Source organism: Ochotona curzoniae, unplaced genomic scaffold, assembly GCF_017591425.1.
Source record: "Ochotona curzoniae isolate NIBS_2020 unplaced genomic scaffold, NIBS_Ocur_1.0 contig_66, whole genome shotgun sequence".
Lineage (NCBI taxonomy): Eukaryota > Metazoa > Chordata > Mammalia > Lagomorpha > Ochotonidae > Ochotona > Ochotona curzoniae.
The window spans coordinates 24,921,538-24,939,315 of record NW_024466512.1 but is presented as its reverse complement, the minus strand read 5'-3'; the positions used below and the strand labels follow the sequence as shown (position 1 = coordinate 24,939,315).

At 44.6% G+C, this 17,778-nt stretch overlaps 1 protein-coding gene and 1 pseudogene across 2 annotated transcripts in view; one reads left to right on the top strand and one right to left on the bottom strand.

Moving 5' to 3' along the window:
- ARHGAP19 (Rho GTPase activating protein 19) overlaps positions 1 to 17,778 on the bottom strand; it is a 55,151-nt gene that overhangs the window by 19,994 nt on the left and 17,379 nt on the right. For both annotated transcript variants that reach the window (XM_040992384.1, XM_040992385.1), the window contains exons 2-6: positions 9,602 to 9,867; positions 8,660 to 8,740; positions 6,117 to 6,326; positions 3,448 to 3,674; positions 1,229 to 1,315 (exon numbers count right to left, since the gene is read on the bottom strand). In XM_040992384.1, coding sequence (XP_040848318.1) covers positions 1,229 to 1,315; positions 3,448 to 3,674; positions 6,117 to 6,326; positions 8,660 to 8,740; positions 9,602 to 9,867 — 871 coding nt within the window. The remainder of the gene's footprint in view (positions 1 to 1,228; positions 1,316 to 3,447; positions 3,675 to 6,116; positions 6,327 to 8,659; positions 8,741 to 9,601; positions 9,868 to 17,778) is intronic.
- Positions 11,261 to 13,103, top strand: LOC121164335 (annotated as a pseudogene).

Sequence of the window (17,778 nt, the reverse complement as noted above, 5' to 3'; positions counted from 1 at the left end):
TTGGATATGACACCAAAACTATAGGAAACAAAACAAAAAACTGAAAAACTTAAAATTTTATACATCAAAAAAAGTATCAGAGCTGATATTATGGTATATTGGGTTAAGCTACCACCTGCCAATTAAAGTCTCAGAGGCTCTACCTTTGATCCAGTTCCCTGCTAACACTCCTGGGAAGGCAGCAAAAGATGACCCAAGTTCTTGGGCCCCTGCACCCATGTGGGAGACACGGATGAAGCTCCTGGTTTCAGCCTGTTCCAACCCCGGCCACTGTGGCCACTCAGTGAGTGAACCAGTGCATGAACGATCTTTCTAACCCTGCTTTTCAAATAAATAGATAAGACCTTTAAAAAAATAGAAAGTAATTGTGAAGAAAATGCATTTTAAAGAAAATGCCAAAATGTAACTACACAATCTTGGGCTAAAAGCATGTGAAAGCCAGAGTCTCTGGTCACATAAAGGGTCTTTCGGGAGAGCTGGGGTGTGCCAATAGAGCCCCGCCATAAACCCAGACACCCACAGAGTCTCAGGGAGGCTTGAAGGTACTGTCCCCTAGCCTTTTAAGCCAGAGACCAAAGTGGAGAAGGTTTTATCTTCACAAAGATCCCCACATTCCCGAAAGAACTATTTTGGCAGCAAACACCACTCATTTGATACAGAAAGGAATAAAAAGTACAAAAAGACAGAGGGGCTGTGAGAGGCTCAGATCCCACAGGCAGCAAAGCAGCTGCCGGCAGGAGGTAGTTGCAGGCTAGCAGACCCAGAGGCGGGGCTGTCACCCAGAGGGCTGGCCCCACTTTACCTCCCACTCTTTTTCCTCCCTACCTGCATTGTTATTTCTCCTCGGTTTTGCCATCATCTCTTACAGAGAGATCAGGAGAGATAGAGCACTTCCATTTATTGGGTTCATTCCCCAATAGCCACAAAGGCTGAAACTGGACTACTCACGCTGAGCCAGTCCAATGCCAGGAGCCATGGAGGTCTCCCATGCAGCTGCAGGTGCCCAATGCCATCCTCTGTTGCTTACCCAGGCCATAAGCAGGGAGAAGCAGAGGAAGTGGAGCAGCCAGGACTTGAACTGGCACCCATATGGGAGTCCAGCACTGCAGGTAGAGTCTTTTTGATCTGCAATCCCAGTCAGGGTTTGTCTTCTTTATAGCCCTGTTCAGGATCCCACCTTGGTCCATCTTACTTGTCCTGTTGCCAACCAATGCCATCCCTCACCTACCTTAAACAGTTTCTGGGAGTGTTTAATCATAAAGGCCATCCCATTGTTTAGCTTGGTGATATTCTCCTGAAGGTCATTTGCAGTGACCTATCCAGGGGGAAAGAAACCAAAGGATATATGAAAACCTGGGAAATAATATTTACAAGTAAGTATACCCTTTCAAAATATAGAACAGCATGCATCCCTAGCCAAGGTTTCTCTAACACAATGTTTAACTCTAGAGAGACATTGGTTCAACAGCTTCCCAATGGGTATGACATCATCTCAAAACACCCAGGTGTCCCTGAAGTGACCAGGAAATCCCAGAGGGGAAGTCTCTACTCCTTAATTCACCTTGAGAATTAGACATGCCAACCAAGTTGCTCAAGGACTCCAAGCAGAGAGAAGGACTTGTCTGCACCAGATGTCAAGGACATGAACTCTTCAGAAGGACTGCAAGTTCCCCAAAGGCCCAGGAGACCCCCTCGCTCTGACACCAAAGGTGCCATCTGTTTCTTAAGAACACAAACGGTCCGGCGTAATAGCCTAGCAGCTAAAGTCCTCTCCTTGAATGCACCAGGATCCCATATGGGCGCCAGTTCTAATCCTGGCAGCCCTGTTACCTATCCAGCTTCCTGCTTGTGGCCTGAGAAAGCAGTCGAGGACGGTCCAAAGTTTTGGGACCCTTCCCCCGACCCCCATGGGAGACCCGGAAGAAGTGCCTGGATCCTGGCTTCAGATTGGCACAGTACTGGCCGTTGTGCTCACCTGGGGAGTGAATCATCAGACAGAAGATCCTTTTCTCTGTCTCTCCTCCTTTCTATATATCCGCCTTTCCAATAAAAATAAGTAAATCTTACCAAAAAAAAAGAAAAGAAAGAAAGAAAGAACACAAACTGTCCTGGATTCCCTTCTCCCTCTTCCACTGGCTTTTTAAAAACACTCAGAGCTCCACCATCTGAAAGCCCTCACCCTCGGCATTCATCAGCCACTTGCTGGCTTGCTTTCCTAAGATCTCTTCAGCATTTCTGCTGACAACTGCTGTCCGCGTGCTCCTTTCCAGTCACGGCTGGAAAACCCTTCATTAGGAGGCCTTGTCCCCCAAACACGGACAAGTGTTAACGTGACTTGCCCTCCACAGTCCACCTCAGAGGAGGACCTTTAGACCCAGAATTCTCCATGATTCCTTCTGTCATCTTCCCCACAACCTTGTGTGACAGTATTAAAGTTATTGCTATGCACTGTTTCAAAAGAAGGTGCCTAGCATACAAAGAAGGAAGAAAAGAGAAAACACGGTTTTGCAGATCCCAACCCATGACCCTGGCTCCAATCCCCCCCCCAATCACACAGTAAAACCTATACTAGGAATGGGCTATGGCCCTCCAAGAGACTTTATTCAGAAGACTTCAGATAATTTATTTCTCATGTAAATCACTGAAGCTACAGCCTTGGTAATAAGAAGCACACTTGGCGTTAGCCACGGAGACTGTGTCAACAGGAAATAGAAAAGTCGGGGTAAGACAAGGTTACTCCATGTCATCTCATCTGAAACCTTGGTGACAGAATCCTGTAAGATTATCCAGCTCTGTTCTAAATTTATACCATTCAATCTTCAGAAACTAATTTGATTTCCCCAAAGCCTTCAGTGTTAAGAAGGCATCCACACTGACCAAAATGAGTATTCTAGTTTAGTCTTCTATAAAGAGTTCCACTAAGTTGCAATTTATATGTGAAGTTGAAAGCAGTTGGCCCACTCTAAGCCTGATGACTCTTTTTTTATATTTTTTCATTATTTTTTAAAGATTTATTTGTTTTTATTGGAAAGTCAGATATTTGTAGAGAAGGAGAGAGAAAGATCCTCCATCCGTTGATTCACTCCCCAAGTGGCTGCAAAGGCCAAAGGTAAGCCGATCTGAAGACAGGCGCCTCTTCCAGACCTCCCACATGAGTGCTGGGTCCCAAGTCTGGGCTTTCCTCAACTGCTTTCCCAGGCCACAAGCAGGAAGTTGGATGGGAAGAGGGGCTGCCGGGATTAGAACCAGTGTCCATATGGGATCTTGGCGTGTTCAAGGCGAGGACTTTAGCCACTAGGCCACTGCACCGGGCCCAAGCCTGATGACTCTTGAATGAATCTCATAAACTCAAGATTAGACTTTAGATCCTTGATAACTTCACCAAGGTACACTGGGAGGATGGGACCTAGTCCCCAAACCGCCTTCTTGATTCTTCCCCTAACTCACATTTTTTGGCCATAGGACATGGGGTGCAAACATAAGAGCAAGGTTGTAGGCAGACATCTTGTTCTTATCCTGTTTCTTGGCTGTCTGGTACAGGAGATCAAGCAGTAGCTTCAGCAAATTACGGTTGGGAGGAGGGAGAATGAGGAAGAGTAACTGCAGAGCCTCAATTTGCCGCTGCTTATCTGGCACGTTGGTCTTGTTGCCTTTGTCATCAAACTGCATCAAGTCTTGAGAAGAAGAGAAAATTATTGCAAGGGATGGATAAAATATCAGCAAGAAAAATCAATACTATTACTATTACTCTCCCCTCAATTCCCAAGGAAAAAGAGGAGCAAAAGATGGACCATAACAAAGAGAGGAAATTAAACCTTTCCACGTTGCTGGTGAGAATGTAAAGGGTAAACCACTTCAGACCACAATTAGCAATTCCTCAATTAGACAGAGTTACCACATGACCCAGCAATTCCACCGCTAGGCATATACCCAAGAGAAAATGAAGATATGTCCACACATGGCTTTGGTAATGCCATTTCTTTCACTTTTTCCCTCTCAGACATTCCACGGTTAAAAGAAAAAGCAGAGAACATCATGTCTTGGGACACAGGAGGTTGCAGGCAGCTCTCTTTGTGGCATCAGAGAACCTTGCTTCTCCCCTAACAGTCTGCCCAGGTTATTGCACAGTCCCCTGGCTAATTAGAATTCCAAAGGACACTAATAACCACTTGGTTATAATTCATTTAGGATCAGAAAATGATTACAGTGTGTTATGTAAACTCTTTAATCTCAACAGCCACTCAATGTTTAGAAAAGACAGGTAATATTACCAAAAAAAAAAAATGTTCTGTTAATATGAAATTCAGAACAAAAGCTTTTCCAATTATCAGCAAGGCATATTAAATGGTACAACTGCACTGCACCTCAGTAGCAGCATGTTCTCAGGGAACAGTGAATTGTCAGATGGTGAAGGGGAGGATTTCAAAAGCCACTAAATGGATGAACTCAACCAGAGGGCACACTAAACAGTATTCTTCAGATAAACACACAAAAATAATTTTTTAATATTTCCTAAACCTTTTTCAGAGACCTAACAACAGCTATTTCTTCCCAAAATACCTGTAAAATTATACAGTATTTTAGCAAGTAATATTTATTCATTTATATTATTTGGACTACTACTGAAAGTTTTTAAATTACATTTTTAAGTTGAAAACTAGCTCACTTTTTAGTAAAAACTGTTCAAATAGAAATATCCCATATTTATTTGTTAAAATTAGAATAAAAGGAAAAAATATTCAAATGCAGAAAAATAAGTAAATGCAGTATGGATTTTGATGCTGTGTGCACTGGGTATATAACAGCTGTGCAGTTTAAGCATAAATTTCCTACCACAGAGGCATAAAGAATGAGGAAACTATTATGGGCTGAAAATGAACTAATTCTAAAATACATTAAAGAAAAAAAAAAGTAAACCACAGAACCATGCATATGAGTAATACCCTACCATTACATAAGAACAGGGAAAGAGGAAAATGTATATTTCTTTTTTTTTTATTATTAATAAATTTTATTTTGACATTCTTTACATAGTTAATCAGGGTAAGAAGGTTCAAGGGCTACAGGAAAGTGGATAATACTAGTATGTTTTCCATATTGTTAGCTTCATATTTAAAGGGGGGTATTTAAGGGAGAAGCCCACCCAATTTCCCACCCTCCCCAGGTCCCGGATGTAGGGCATACTCTGAGGTTCTCGCTCAAGTGGTTTTGATATTGCCACAGTTATGAATCACTGTCAATCTTGCCACTCCAAGCACTATGAGATCTTTGAAAAATCCACTGATTGACATAGTCCATCATAGCTGAGACGGTTGGTTGACCTGTTCTGTCTTCTCTCTTTTCTTCGTTAGGGTTCTGAGTCCAGCATTTAGATTAGGAAAATGTATATTTCTTAGAATACCTCCTGACGTGGTACATGAGAAGCCCATAGCACTGGTCTCAACAGGGGTGGAGAGGGGCACTTAGGACACAGTCACAGAATCTTTTGAATTTCAAACCATATAAATGCACTGCTTATTCAGACAACCAAGCAAATTATTTTAAAAAAATGAATGGCCAAGTGTAGAGATCACCTCAACCGAGGCATAGAAATACTTAGCAAAAGCCCCAAACCAAGGCAAACATACCAAACCCATAACCATCTGAAGTATGTAAACTGAATGAATCCATTCAGCCCAACCCAATGAAAAGAACACATTATTTGGACAACTAAAACATGCGAAGTACTACACTAGGATTTATCTGGGACACAAAAATAATATCATATATCGGGTTTAGCTATAGCTAAATGCTGGTATCCCAAATCAAAAGCCAACTACTCGGCTTTTGATAGTTTTATGTAATGTGCCTGGGAAGGCAGTAGAAGAAGGCCCAAGTGCCTGGGGTCTTGGCTCCCAGGTGGGAGACCCGGATGAAGTGTCCAGCTTGTGGCTTCAGCCTGGTCCAGCCCTGACTATGATTGACCTTTAGGGAATAAACCAACACATAGAAATACACCTGTCTCTGTCTCTCTCTGCCTTTCAAATAAATAAAATTGAAGCAACAGAAAGAAAATTCCAAAGGACTATACTAATTCAAAGAAGCATTTTTACATAAATGTGTTACTTTGTACTCACCAGCAATTTTGAGGTGTGCATGGAAATGTTTATGTGTCAGCAGGGGCTCAGGCAACTCTCCCAGAAACATCTTCAGCAAAGTGGCGACATCATTAGAGTGGAACTCCCCTGATTCTAGGTCAATATCAGCTCCTGTATTGAGTGCATCCCGTAAAATCTGTTGTCGGACACTGTTGCCTGGAACTCTGAACAAGCCCTCCACTCTCAAGTCTGCTTGCAAGGAAGAAAACAGCACAGGAACAGAAAAGCAAGAAGAGAAATGATTATTCAAATATCTCATCAAAACACTACTGTTCAGTTACAAGACCCAAATGACAGATGTGTCGTCTGTCTTCCAAGGCAAGCTCAAGACTTCAAATCTCACCTGCCCAATGGTCAAACTGAGCAGGGAAAATAAATGGAAAGACAGGCCAACTTGCTCTGAAAATGCCCCTTCCCGCAGACTTGGCAGGGACTGACTTCTGTGCAGAGGCGTATCACGCCTCTCGGCTCTTCCCCTCCAGTGCATGTGCTGTTCTGGGAGATCAGGACTACAGCCCATCAGACCAGCTTTCAGTCTGAGAGCTTCCCATACGCAAGTGAAGAGTCACCCCAAACAACTGTTCTGTCCTTCTAACATCCCTAAGTGTAAGCAGCTGTAGCTCTGGGTGATTGGGCGTTCGCACAGTGATTAAGGTAATGTTAGGACGTCTGCCTCCCCTAAAAGAGTGCCTGCCTTTGAGTCCCAGCTCCACTTCCAGCTGCAACCTCCTGCTGATGGGCACCCTGGGAGGCAGCGTTGATGGACAGCCCAAATTGTTGGATCCCTGACACCCAGGTGCAAGATCTGAATGGAGTTTCAGATGCCCTGCTTAGACTCATTCTGGTTGTTGCAGGTATGTAATGAGTGAACTAGAGAATGTAAAGTGTGTGTGTCTCTGTGTGTGTGTATTTACCTTTCAAATAAATAAAAAAACATAAAGAATAAAAGATGAGCCGTGGGGTTTTTGCCTTGATCTGGACAAAGTGTGAACGTCCCCTGTTTTCAGCTTAGGGACACATTCATCTTTGCATAACTCCCTCATTCAGGAATCCCGCGTCAAATGCCTACAGGAAGATAACCAGCCAGGAAGATAACCATAAAGGAATGGATGAGATCTATACCAAACTGGAAGACAGAAATCTGGGCTTCTGCTGTCAAGGAGCAGCTAGGCCTGAGGATGCCACATCTTCCTATCATCCAACGGTGTCGAAACCTGAACTTAACCTATCTTAAAACACTGATGATGACATATACTTTTTTTTTAAAGATTTATTTATCTTTATTGGAGGCGGATATACAGAGAGGAGAAGAGACAGAGAGGAAGATCCTCTGTCCAATGATTCACTCCCCAAGTGATCGCAATGGCTGCAGCTGAGCCAATCCGAAGCCAGGAGCCAGGAACTCTTCCAGGTCTCCCATGCGGGTGCAGAGTCCCAAGGTTTTGGGCTTTCCTCCACTGCTTTCCCAGGCTACAAGCAGAGAGCTAGATGGGAAGCAGGGCCACTGGCACTAAAACCGGCGCCCATATGGGCTCCCGGCACATGCAAGGCGAGGACTTTAACCACTACACTATTGCACCGGGCCCGACATTTACTTTAAATACAATCTTTGCCAACCAAGCCAAGCATGCAGATGACTCAAGCCCTTATACTGCCAATTGTAGCCTCTGTCTTAGCTCCTAGCACAATGTTCCACACAGAGTAAGTCATAAATGCCAGCCTGGGTGGAATTCATCAAGGAAATATTTTGAATTTTTAGCAAGGCACCATTGAGGTCACCCGTTCCACATCTGCTCAGCTATGCAAAGCACTGAGGCAATGATATGACCAGCAAACTGAGAAAGGAAGTGAAAGCGTACACTAACCATGGAATTCTAAAGATGAAATGTATCCTGTGGCTTTAAATAAACATCACAACTCTCTAGGGACAAAGTATTTTTCCACAGGAAATGTCCCCTTGAGTTGAGATGTGTCATTTCATGGACACTGTCTGACTTACATACATCTTTGAGAGTATAAAACACATCGATATATGAAGTATAAAAGGAAATATACTTCAGAATATATCGCCTGGGCCCGACGCAATAACCTAGTGGCTAAAGTCATCATCTTGCATGCACCAGGATCCCATATGGATACCAGGTCATATCCCAGCTCTCTGCTTGTGGCCTGGGAAAGCAGTCGAGGATGGGCCAAAGCCTTGGGACCCTGCACCTATGTGGGAGACTGGAAGAAGCTCCTGGCTCCTGGCTTCGGTTTGGCTCAGCTCCAGCCATTGAAGCCACTTGGGGAATAAATCTGTGAATAGAAGATTTTTCTCTGTGTATCTCCTTCTACCTGTAAATTTGACTTTCCAATAAAAATAAATACATTTAAAAATATATATATATGTTGCCTAAAATCACAAGTTAGCTCTACCACTGATAATTCAGCACCACCTACTAGTTCAAAGCTGTTAGCACTCAAGCAAAATGGACAATTTTTCATTAAACAGAGAACAATAAAACCTTTTGTAATCTTACTTTTATGCAGATATTCGATTAGTTGGTATATCTGGGCAATGCCTTCCTCTGTCAGTGGGGATCCAAATACCACTCCTTTCTCTGAAAAAATCATGACAGGACACAGGCATATTTTAGAGACAGAGTATGAAATCTCCACAGTTAGAACTACTCAAGCATCCTGCTGGACACTGTAGCTAATGTTTTCACAAGGTCAATAACTAAAAAACCTTCAAACTAAGGTTTTAGGCACACGAGAAGATGCCATCAGAACAACTCCCAGGCAGTTTCTCTCCGAGTTCAGCATCACGCTGTAGCCGCACTGAGGGGGGAACCATCTTGTTATCCAAATAATGATACCCAGCATGTTGAGATTCAGTTTAAAAGCAAAAAGAAACAGAGCCATAGCTATCAAAAACAGGATAGATTACAGAGTCTTATCCGTTAATGTTTAAACATTTTTTTTCTAACATAATGACTTCCTAGAAGTAACAAAATAGTACTTCTTTCATATCTTATCAAAAACAGCACTAAAATCTCTTCATTTTCTGGGAAGGCTTCCCTTTAATGATTCATAGATACCTCTCTTATCAAAGCAATGAAATGAAAACATTTGACAACTACTACAATCAAAGATACTCAAGCTTTCTGTACAGTATCTGTAACACGTAACTGCACTATTATTTCCACACACCATGAACAGGGTCTGAAAATCAAGATACCCTTAGTAACCACCTTAATTAGTATTAACACGATCTAACTACATTTGCTTTAATTCAACTACTTCCTCAGATAGTTGTATGGATTTCTATCATTACTGCTTCAGGTTTTACCATCTAGGAAAATGAATAGAGGGATCAAAAACGCTTCAGGCTAACACTAATCCCTGGTGGACGTGCCAACGCTGACAGTGAGGCCCAGAGCAGTTGAGAACTGGCCACCCTTCGTACACCCAGCTCCTACCCTTGCGCTTGAGAGACATCAGGGACCGGAAGAATCCCGATGCTGAACCAGCCCCACCAGGCAACTTCAGGTCCACTTCCCCCATCAGCTGAGCCAACTCAGTGCCAGGTAAATCGATAAGCCTTGTGATGTTGCTGACCACCAACTCAGTGAACACCTCTGGTTTCTCATGTCGCAGTTTCTCCACAAAAAAGTCAGGATTGAAGATAATTGGCTGACCTCGAAGGGAAGAATCATTGCAGATAACAAAACTGCAGATGGCATCTCTGAAAAATAAAAACAGGAGGTTCTTTGGGGGATCCCTTTTGTCCGTGCTTCTCAGGTCCACACTGTGTTCCCTGGCTCCTTATCTACACAGGCAGACATTTCCTCCTACTCGGTTCCCTTTAACAGACCCCACTGCTCTTGGACTCTGATCTTCACACCCCAAAGGCCTTCACAGAATGGAAGACGCAAGTGCATAAGATATCTCCAGCTGTAGGCAACTGGCCAGATTGCGTTGTATCTAGAAACCTGCTACGCTGCTGGGAGAAAAGCACCCAATAGCTGGTGGGCATCCTGGCCCTAGTTAATGCCAAATTTATGTTAACTATACCATTGTGTCAGTGGTTAAGGCAGTTAAGCCTGGGTCGGGACACAACAATGTGGTCCCCGGAGTTGGGGGGCAGAGAAGGAGAATGGGGGAACTGCATATTTCCCAAGGAAGGGAGTCTGGGATCATACTGCAGTGGGAACAGCTAAGGATACGTTTAACAGGAAGGGAATGACTTCTGGGTTTTTCATAGACCAGGCCACTGTACACACAGGTGGGCGAGAGAGCTGAGACCCGACTGCTCCACCTTCCTTCCAGCTCTCTGCTTGTGGCCTGGGAAAGCAACAGAGGATGATTCAACACCTTGGGACCCTGCATCCACAAGGAGACCCAGAGGAATCTCCCAGCTCCAGGCTTCGGATCAGCTCAGCTGAGGCCGTTGAGACCATTTGGGAAGTGAGCCAGTGGGAAGATCTTTATATATCTCCATATATATGTATTTATATGTATATATATACACACACATATAATATATATATCTGGCTTTTCAATAAACATAAATAACTATAAGGCCCTGTGATGTAAGCCTAGCAGTTAAAGTCCTCACTTTGCATGCACCCAGATATCATATGGGTGCCAGTTCCTTTCCCAGGTTCCTGCTTCCCATCCAGCTCCCTGCCTATGACCTGGAAGAACAGTCAAGGAGGCCCAAACCCTTGGGTCTCTGAACCCATGTGGGAGACCTGGAGGAGGCTCCTAGCTCCTGGCTTCGGATCAGTTCAGCTCTTATCTTTGCGGCTACTTGGAGAGTGAACCAATGGACCCAAGATCTTCCTCTGTCTCTTTCTCTCTGTATATCTGACTTTCCAATAAAAATAAATAAATCTTTAAATAAATAATCTTTTAAAAAAAGGATGCCAATTGGGCACCAACATTCCTATTCAAAATGCCAAGGTTTGAGTATTGCATCAGCTCCCCATTGCAACTTCCTGCTAACGTGCACCTTGGGCTGCGAAAGACGATAGTTCAAGTTCTTAGGTCCCTATTACCCACATAGGAGACCCAGATTGAGTTCTGGGCTCCTGACTTGAGCCTGGCCAAAGCCCGTCTCTTATTGGCATATAGGCATGAATGATTTTTTTTTAGTTGGCATCACGGCCCAGGCAGCTGCCTCAGCGACCTATAAGCTGGTGCTGATTCTGCACAGTAAGAACATCTAGAAACTGCAGAATCACTCCAATGGCTTCTACAATGCTAACCTGATCCCCTCAGCCCACGAGGAGCCAAAGGACAGTACGCAAGTGCTGCAAGATTCAAGCTATGAATTTTCGGGTCCAGCACAATAGCGCTGTGGTTAAAGTCCTCACCTTTCATGCACCGGGATATCATATGGGTGCCAGTTCTAGTCCCGGTGGCCCTGCTTCCCATCCAGCTCCCTGCTTGTGGCCTGGGAAAGCAGTCGAGGACAGCCCAAAGCCTTGGGACCCTGCACTCATGTGGGAGATCTGAAAGAGGCTCCAGGCTTCGGATTGGCTCAGCTGCAGCCGTTGCAGCCGCTTGGGGAGTGAATCATCGGACGGAGGATCGTCCTCTCCGTCTTTCCTCCTCTCTGTATATCTGACTTTGCAATAAAAATAAATCTTCAACTCCCCACCCCCCCAAAAAAAGAATTTTCACCTGCTTCACCTCGGTGCAGAACACAGTGACCTTCCAGACAGTGCTGGAAGCCATTGACCAAATGTCAAGCCCATTGTGAGAACTTAAAGCCTCAACAGGCAACACCATGGGGATGTAACAGGCCTCAGTAAAGTAAAAACTGCTGCCAAACACAGTGAGGCCCAGGTGACGATCTAGAGGCACTCCTATGATGTCCCCTGCTGCCCGTGGAGCCAGGCCACCCCTCCTGCAGCAACATCAGTGATGATGGAGATATGTAGGTCTCAGGAAGGTCTGAAGGACACCACAGCCAGAGCCCTGCCCTTTCGAAATGCAGATTGTGTCCCAGATCAAGAAGGGCACCGGGTTCTGATCACAACCCAGCCAGCAGCTTTCATAGCACTTCAAGCATCTGGGGAGTCTCTCTGAAGAGGCTATCATGGAGCTGAACCTGCCCACCGGTATCCCCATTGTCTATGAACTGGACAAGAACCTGAAGCCCATCAAGCCCATGCAGTTCCTGGGGGATGAGGAGACCGTGCGTAAAGCTATGGAGGCTGTGGCTGCCCAGGGCAAGGCCAAGAAGTGAAGGCAAGCAGGCAGAACATCTCCCTGGGACCTCCCTGCCTGCCTGCCCACCCATTCCTCTGCACCCGTCCCCTACACGTCACACTGACCACATCTGTAGGCACCTTAGGTTGTAGCTGCAGGTGGGGACTGGTGGCCCCTGCTTTCCTCTTAGTCATTCTGTCTCCTGCACCACTCCCTTCACAGTATCTAGTCAGGACAGCAACCATGGGGGCTCTTGTGCAAGCAGAGGGAGGGGCCCTCTATCCCTGCAGTTGAGAGATCTGAAGGCCCCTATGTGAGTGCTCTACTTCCTAAGGGCCTGTTGGAGAAGGAAAAGGGTGGAGCCACGCGAAGGGCTGGCCAAGGGGAGAGCAGGAAGGTCTGCTGTGTTCCCAGGAGCCGGCCCTGGGCCCTTCCACAGGCAGGTGGCTGCCTCAAGAGCTTGGGGGCTTTAGTCATTCCAGTGGAAGGTGAAGAAACCCACCCTGGTGATCACAAAACAAACCCCACCGCTTCCTCCCCGACCTAAGAGGAGCTGGCTCCAGAAGGTTGGGGTCAAGCCAGAAATAAATTAATGTGATGCATTTACTTTTAACAACAAAAAAGTGAGTGTATATGTACATACATAAACCTGGTACTAAACAAAAGCCCCTTGGGGTTCCCAGTAGTGTTTCAAATAGTCTCCCATGTGGTCACCAGAAAACAAGCCATTCCTTGCATCAATATGGGATGAACCTGGCCTCCGAGGGGTAGGAGTGCCTTCCGCGAGTCTCAGGATCCTTCCTGCCTTGTCTTGTGGCAGCGTCCAAGTGTGTCTTGCTGTCTGGTTCTGAATCATGTTTTCCAGCTTCCTGGCCCTGCCACATGAGCTAACAGTACTAAATCTTTCCAGATCAGTGTAATAAAGGATTGCCGTGCAATTTAAAAACAAAACTGCATTATGCTATCTCTGAAGTAGACACATCAATGTTTATGCCCAATATCAATTAACTCTGATGGCTTATTCTAAGCTTTATTATACAGTCAACCATTACATAACCAGGGAGTAAATAGAACAAGCCAGAAAGAACAAGTCATCACATCTCAGCCAGGCAAAGCTGAAACACACCTGACTCATATAAACATTCCCACAATAAAAGCAATCATAACTTAAAAGTTGTCACTATTTCTTAGGCACCAAAGCTCTGTTCCAGGAAAAAATGACATATCCAAATACAAAGTAGAATTTATCAGCTATACCCTTTTCCAACAGTACATAGACAATTTTAATAACAGTTTAATGACACAAGGCATAAGTAAATTTCAAAATTTATCCCTACTTCCCTGAAAAGTTATTTTGCAATTTTAATAAAGAGCCTAGATGTGGGCCCAGCGGCGTGACCTAGCAGCTAAAGCTCTCGCCTTGAACGCGCCGGGATCCCATATGGGTGCCGGTTCTAATCCCGGAAGCTCCGCTTCCCATCCAGCTCCCTGCTTGTGGCCTGGGCCTCGAGGACGGCCCAAGGCTTTGGGACCCTGCACCCGTGTGGAATGCCTGGAAGAAGTTCCTGGATCCTGGCTTCGGATTGGCATAGCATCGGCCGTTGGGCTCACTTGCGGAGTGAGTCATTGGACGGAAGATCTTCCTCTCTGTCTCTCTTCCTCTCTGCATATCTAACTTTCCAATAAATACATAAATCTTTAAAAAAAAAAAAAAGAGCCTAGATCTTCAGATTGTTACACTTGTTTTCTTCTAATCTAACATTAAAATATAAGTAACCACATAAAAAATTCAAAATTATGACTATATGGCCTCAAGCCAAAAAGTCACTAAAGGAAGACAACTTAAAATGCTTGTCTCCTTACCTTTTACAACTAGGATAGGGTATTTTTCCTGCATAAACATAAAGATGCCAATGATTATGAAACAAGCCAATTAAATTCAGAAGCAATCTCATCTTAAACTCCTGTTTACAGTCTCTTTGTTGTTGTTGCTGTTAATGTTAGCTTACTTCAGCCAAGAAACAAGAAACAATATAAAACTACTGCTGTGCCTAACACAATAGCTTAGTGGCTAAAGTCCTCACCTTGCATGCATCATGACCCCATATGGACACCTGGTCATGTCCCGTCTACACAAATTCCCTTCTAGCTCACTGCTTGTAGACTTGGAAAGTAGTAGAGGATGCCAAATGCCTAGGGATCCTGCACTCGCATGGGAGACCTAGAAGAAGCTCCTGGCTCCAGGCTTCAGATCAGTTCAGCTCCAGCCATTGTGGTCACTTGCACAGCGAACCAGCATTTGGAAGCTCTTTCTCTCTGTCTTTACTTCTACCTATAAATCTGACTTTCCAATAAAAATAAACAAATTTAAAAAAAAAAACTGCTGAAAATTCCTGCCACACAGAAATCACTACTTCACTGAGCAAGCTAGAAAACCATGAAATGTGCTAGCACCAAAACAATCCTACAATTAAAGTCTAAACTAATAACTATACTATAAAACATATTCTTTCCAATTCTGAATAACTGACTTCAAACTTCAGTCCTAACATACAAACGTGTAGGAATAGCATCCACCACATTCCGAAGCAGAAACTGACAGAGAGAATGGAGCTGGAACAAAAGACCCTAGGCTAACTGTCCCCATGGAATCTATCATCCCAGAAACTGCTCCCTCCTCAGGGAATAGCTTAGTAAGGCCTCCTCAGGGAAGGGAGTAACACATTTATGACTGTCTCTAACTAGATGCAAGAAATGTAAGAAGATACCTTGGGAGTCCTGGCACGCAGTAACATGCAGGTCCCCGTTTTCTGTCCCCTCAGGTTCTCCGCCCTCCCTCCCCTTGTTCACTCACCCTGATATGTCACTTTCTCCCTCCCTTCCAGCCTCCTCCTCAACTTCTGTGTCTGTAGCATCTCAGAAACAGAAATGGTTAAAAGAAAGGGAAAATAGAAGACAAGAGATGAAAAAGACAGAGCATGTCTTTTTTTTTTTCCACATTATCCGATATCACAAAGCCTACTAATCCCTTTCCAAAAACAACACAACACCACAACCCAAGCATAAAGCTATCAAGAAGCATGCTGGGGAACTAAACAGATTCCTAGGTAAAGAAAAGACTACTATTCAAGCTAAAACAACTTCCTAATCTATAATATTTTTTAAAAGCCTAAATTCACTTAAATTCAGGAAAAAAGTAAATAAATTTCTTACATAAATGCTGAAAGCTTCTGATGAGGCATTGGTAAACCGAAGAGACAGGGAAAAAAGCTTTCTTCTTGTTTGTGGTGACAAAGGAACTCTCCTCTCCCTGCCCCAGCACAGCCTACCCGAATTCCAGCATGTGGGAAGATACAAGGGCACATTATGGGGCCTGAAAGGCAGTACTTTAAGACTCTGATCATTCATCTGCAAGCAGGGACAAAACAGACATAAAAATCTGGACCAGTTAGCTGTATTTGCCAACACACAGACAAGGCTGAAGAGCTGAGTCCCATTACCACAGAGTCATACTGGATGAAACAATCGCAGAATTAACAGCACATGGACGGCAGGCTTGACAATATGAGGGGAAATGATCCCTTCCTCACATCATACACAAAAATAAATTCCAGACATAATGAAGGTCGAAATAGGACAGCCAAACTGTAAAAAATGTTAAAAAGCAGTGCAGAAAGAACTAACAAGGCAGAGGGTGTCTTCTTCTTCTTTTTAATTTTATTTTTGATGATGTTTACATAGTAGATCAGGGTGGAAAGAGTCAAGGATCAGGGGAAAGTGGACAAGACCAATGTTTACACATTCTTTTTCTTCTTCCTGTATCTGGGGAAGGAGAAGGTACAATGGGAGAGACCACGCCCAGCCTCTCCAGCCCCGATGTTATCCCAGGGCCCTGCCCATGTGGAGCATGTTCTCAGGGTTCTGCATAAGTGATTTTGACAGTTCTGAGATGCTGTTGATATCACCACTCCAAGGATGAGGAAATTCTTCCAAGGTCAACTGGCTCACATAGTTCACCTCAGAGTCTCCTTTCACCCAGAAGTTTGGTGTTAAGTTTCACTGGTATAGTTGATCAATTTGTTCTGCCTTCCTTCCTCTGCAAACCAATGGGTGCTACACTCCAGCCCAACCCTGCCCACCACGCGTTCTGCCCTCATGTACCACAGAGGGAGCTGAAGCCCAGTCAGAGTGACTCCCAAAACCCCCACTGGGCTGGATCCCAGCTCTGGTTCCTGTGCCTGCCAGCATGTGCAGTGAACTGGTCCTGTCTGTCCCACATCCCATTCAGCTCTCATATACATCATTGGGCGTTGAAGCCTAACTCAATCCAACCAACTCTACCCTCTAGCCCACACTAGTGCCAGAGGGTGCCACCACCTATTCAACCAGGCCCACCCTCAGTCCTGGTTCTCTTGGTTACCAGTAGGAGTTGCAGTCCATCAGAGAGGTTCCCACAGTCTCACCAATGGACCCATTCCCTGACCCAGAGCTTGCACACTCTAGGTGGTTCAGCATTCTAGCTTGACAGGACTTGCCCTAAGTCCCAGCACTTGCCAGTTGATGCTACAGCAAAGCCCAACCATCCTGTCCTTATTCCGGCTCATACCTGTACCAGTAGATATAATTGGTTAGCCCAGCCTGGCTCTCCCCCGAACCCAGTTCACGTGTGGGCCAGCAGGTGTTGTAGCCCTGACCAGCCTGGTCTGCTCCCAGCTCTCGCACTCACCAGTAGGAGCAGTGGCCCAACAGGGGAGTCCCCACTACTCTCCTACCAGGCTCACCTACCTCCTGTCATCTCACATGCAAAGTGGGAGCAGCAATCCAGTTTGGCATGGCCCATTTCACCTCGGCATTTGCTGGCAGCTATTACAGCCAAGGCAGAGGATTTCTTAAGACTAATAATAAATATTTCCACAGACTAATAATAAGTATTAGCCTTAACTATATTAGTTAACTACATTAAAATGCAAAACTTCTGTGTAACAAGTGGTATTATAAACCAAATTTCTAGAAAACAGGGTCACAAAGTCTCTGAAGAGGAACTGGATGAAACCAGAACAGGAGTGGGGAAGAAACATTCATTGTGTTCTTTGTATTTTCTCTATTTTTATTCATGTGCACATAAATAAATAAATGTAAGGCCTTACCAGTAATAGTAAAAGATAAATCAGAAACTAGAAAAAGACCTTTGCCATGAGTAAAACTAACAAAGATTAATAATCAAAATTTATCAGTAAGCCTAAAAAGCATTAAGAAAATACACTATGAGGGGCCCTGCAAGGTAGCCTAGAAGTTAAAGTGCTCGCTTTGCACGCACCAGGATCCTGAGGCACTGCTTGTGGCCTGGAACAGAAGTAGAGGATGGCCCAGAGCCTTGGGATCCTGCACTCATGTGGAAGACCCAGAAGAGATTTTGGGCTCCAGGCTTCGGATCAGC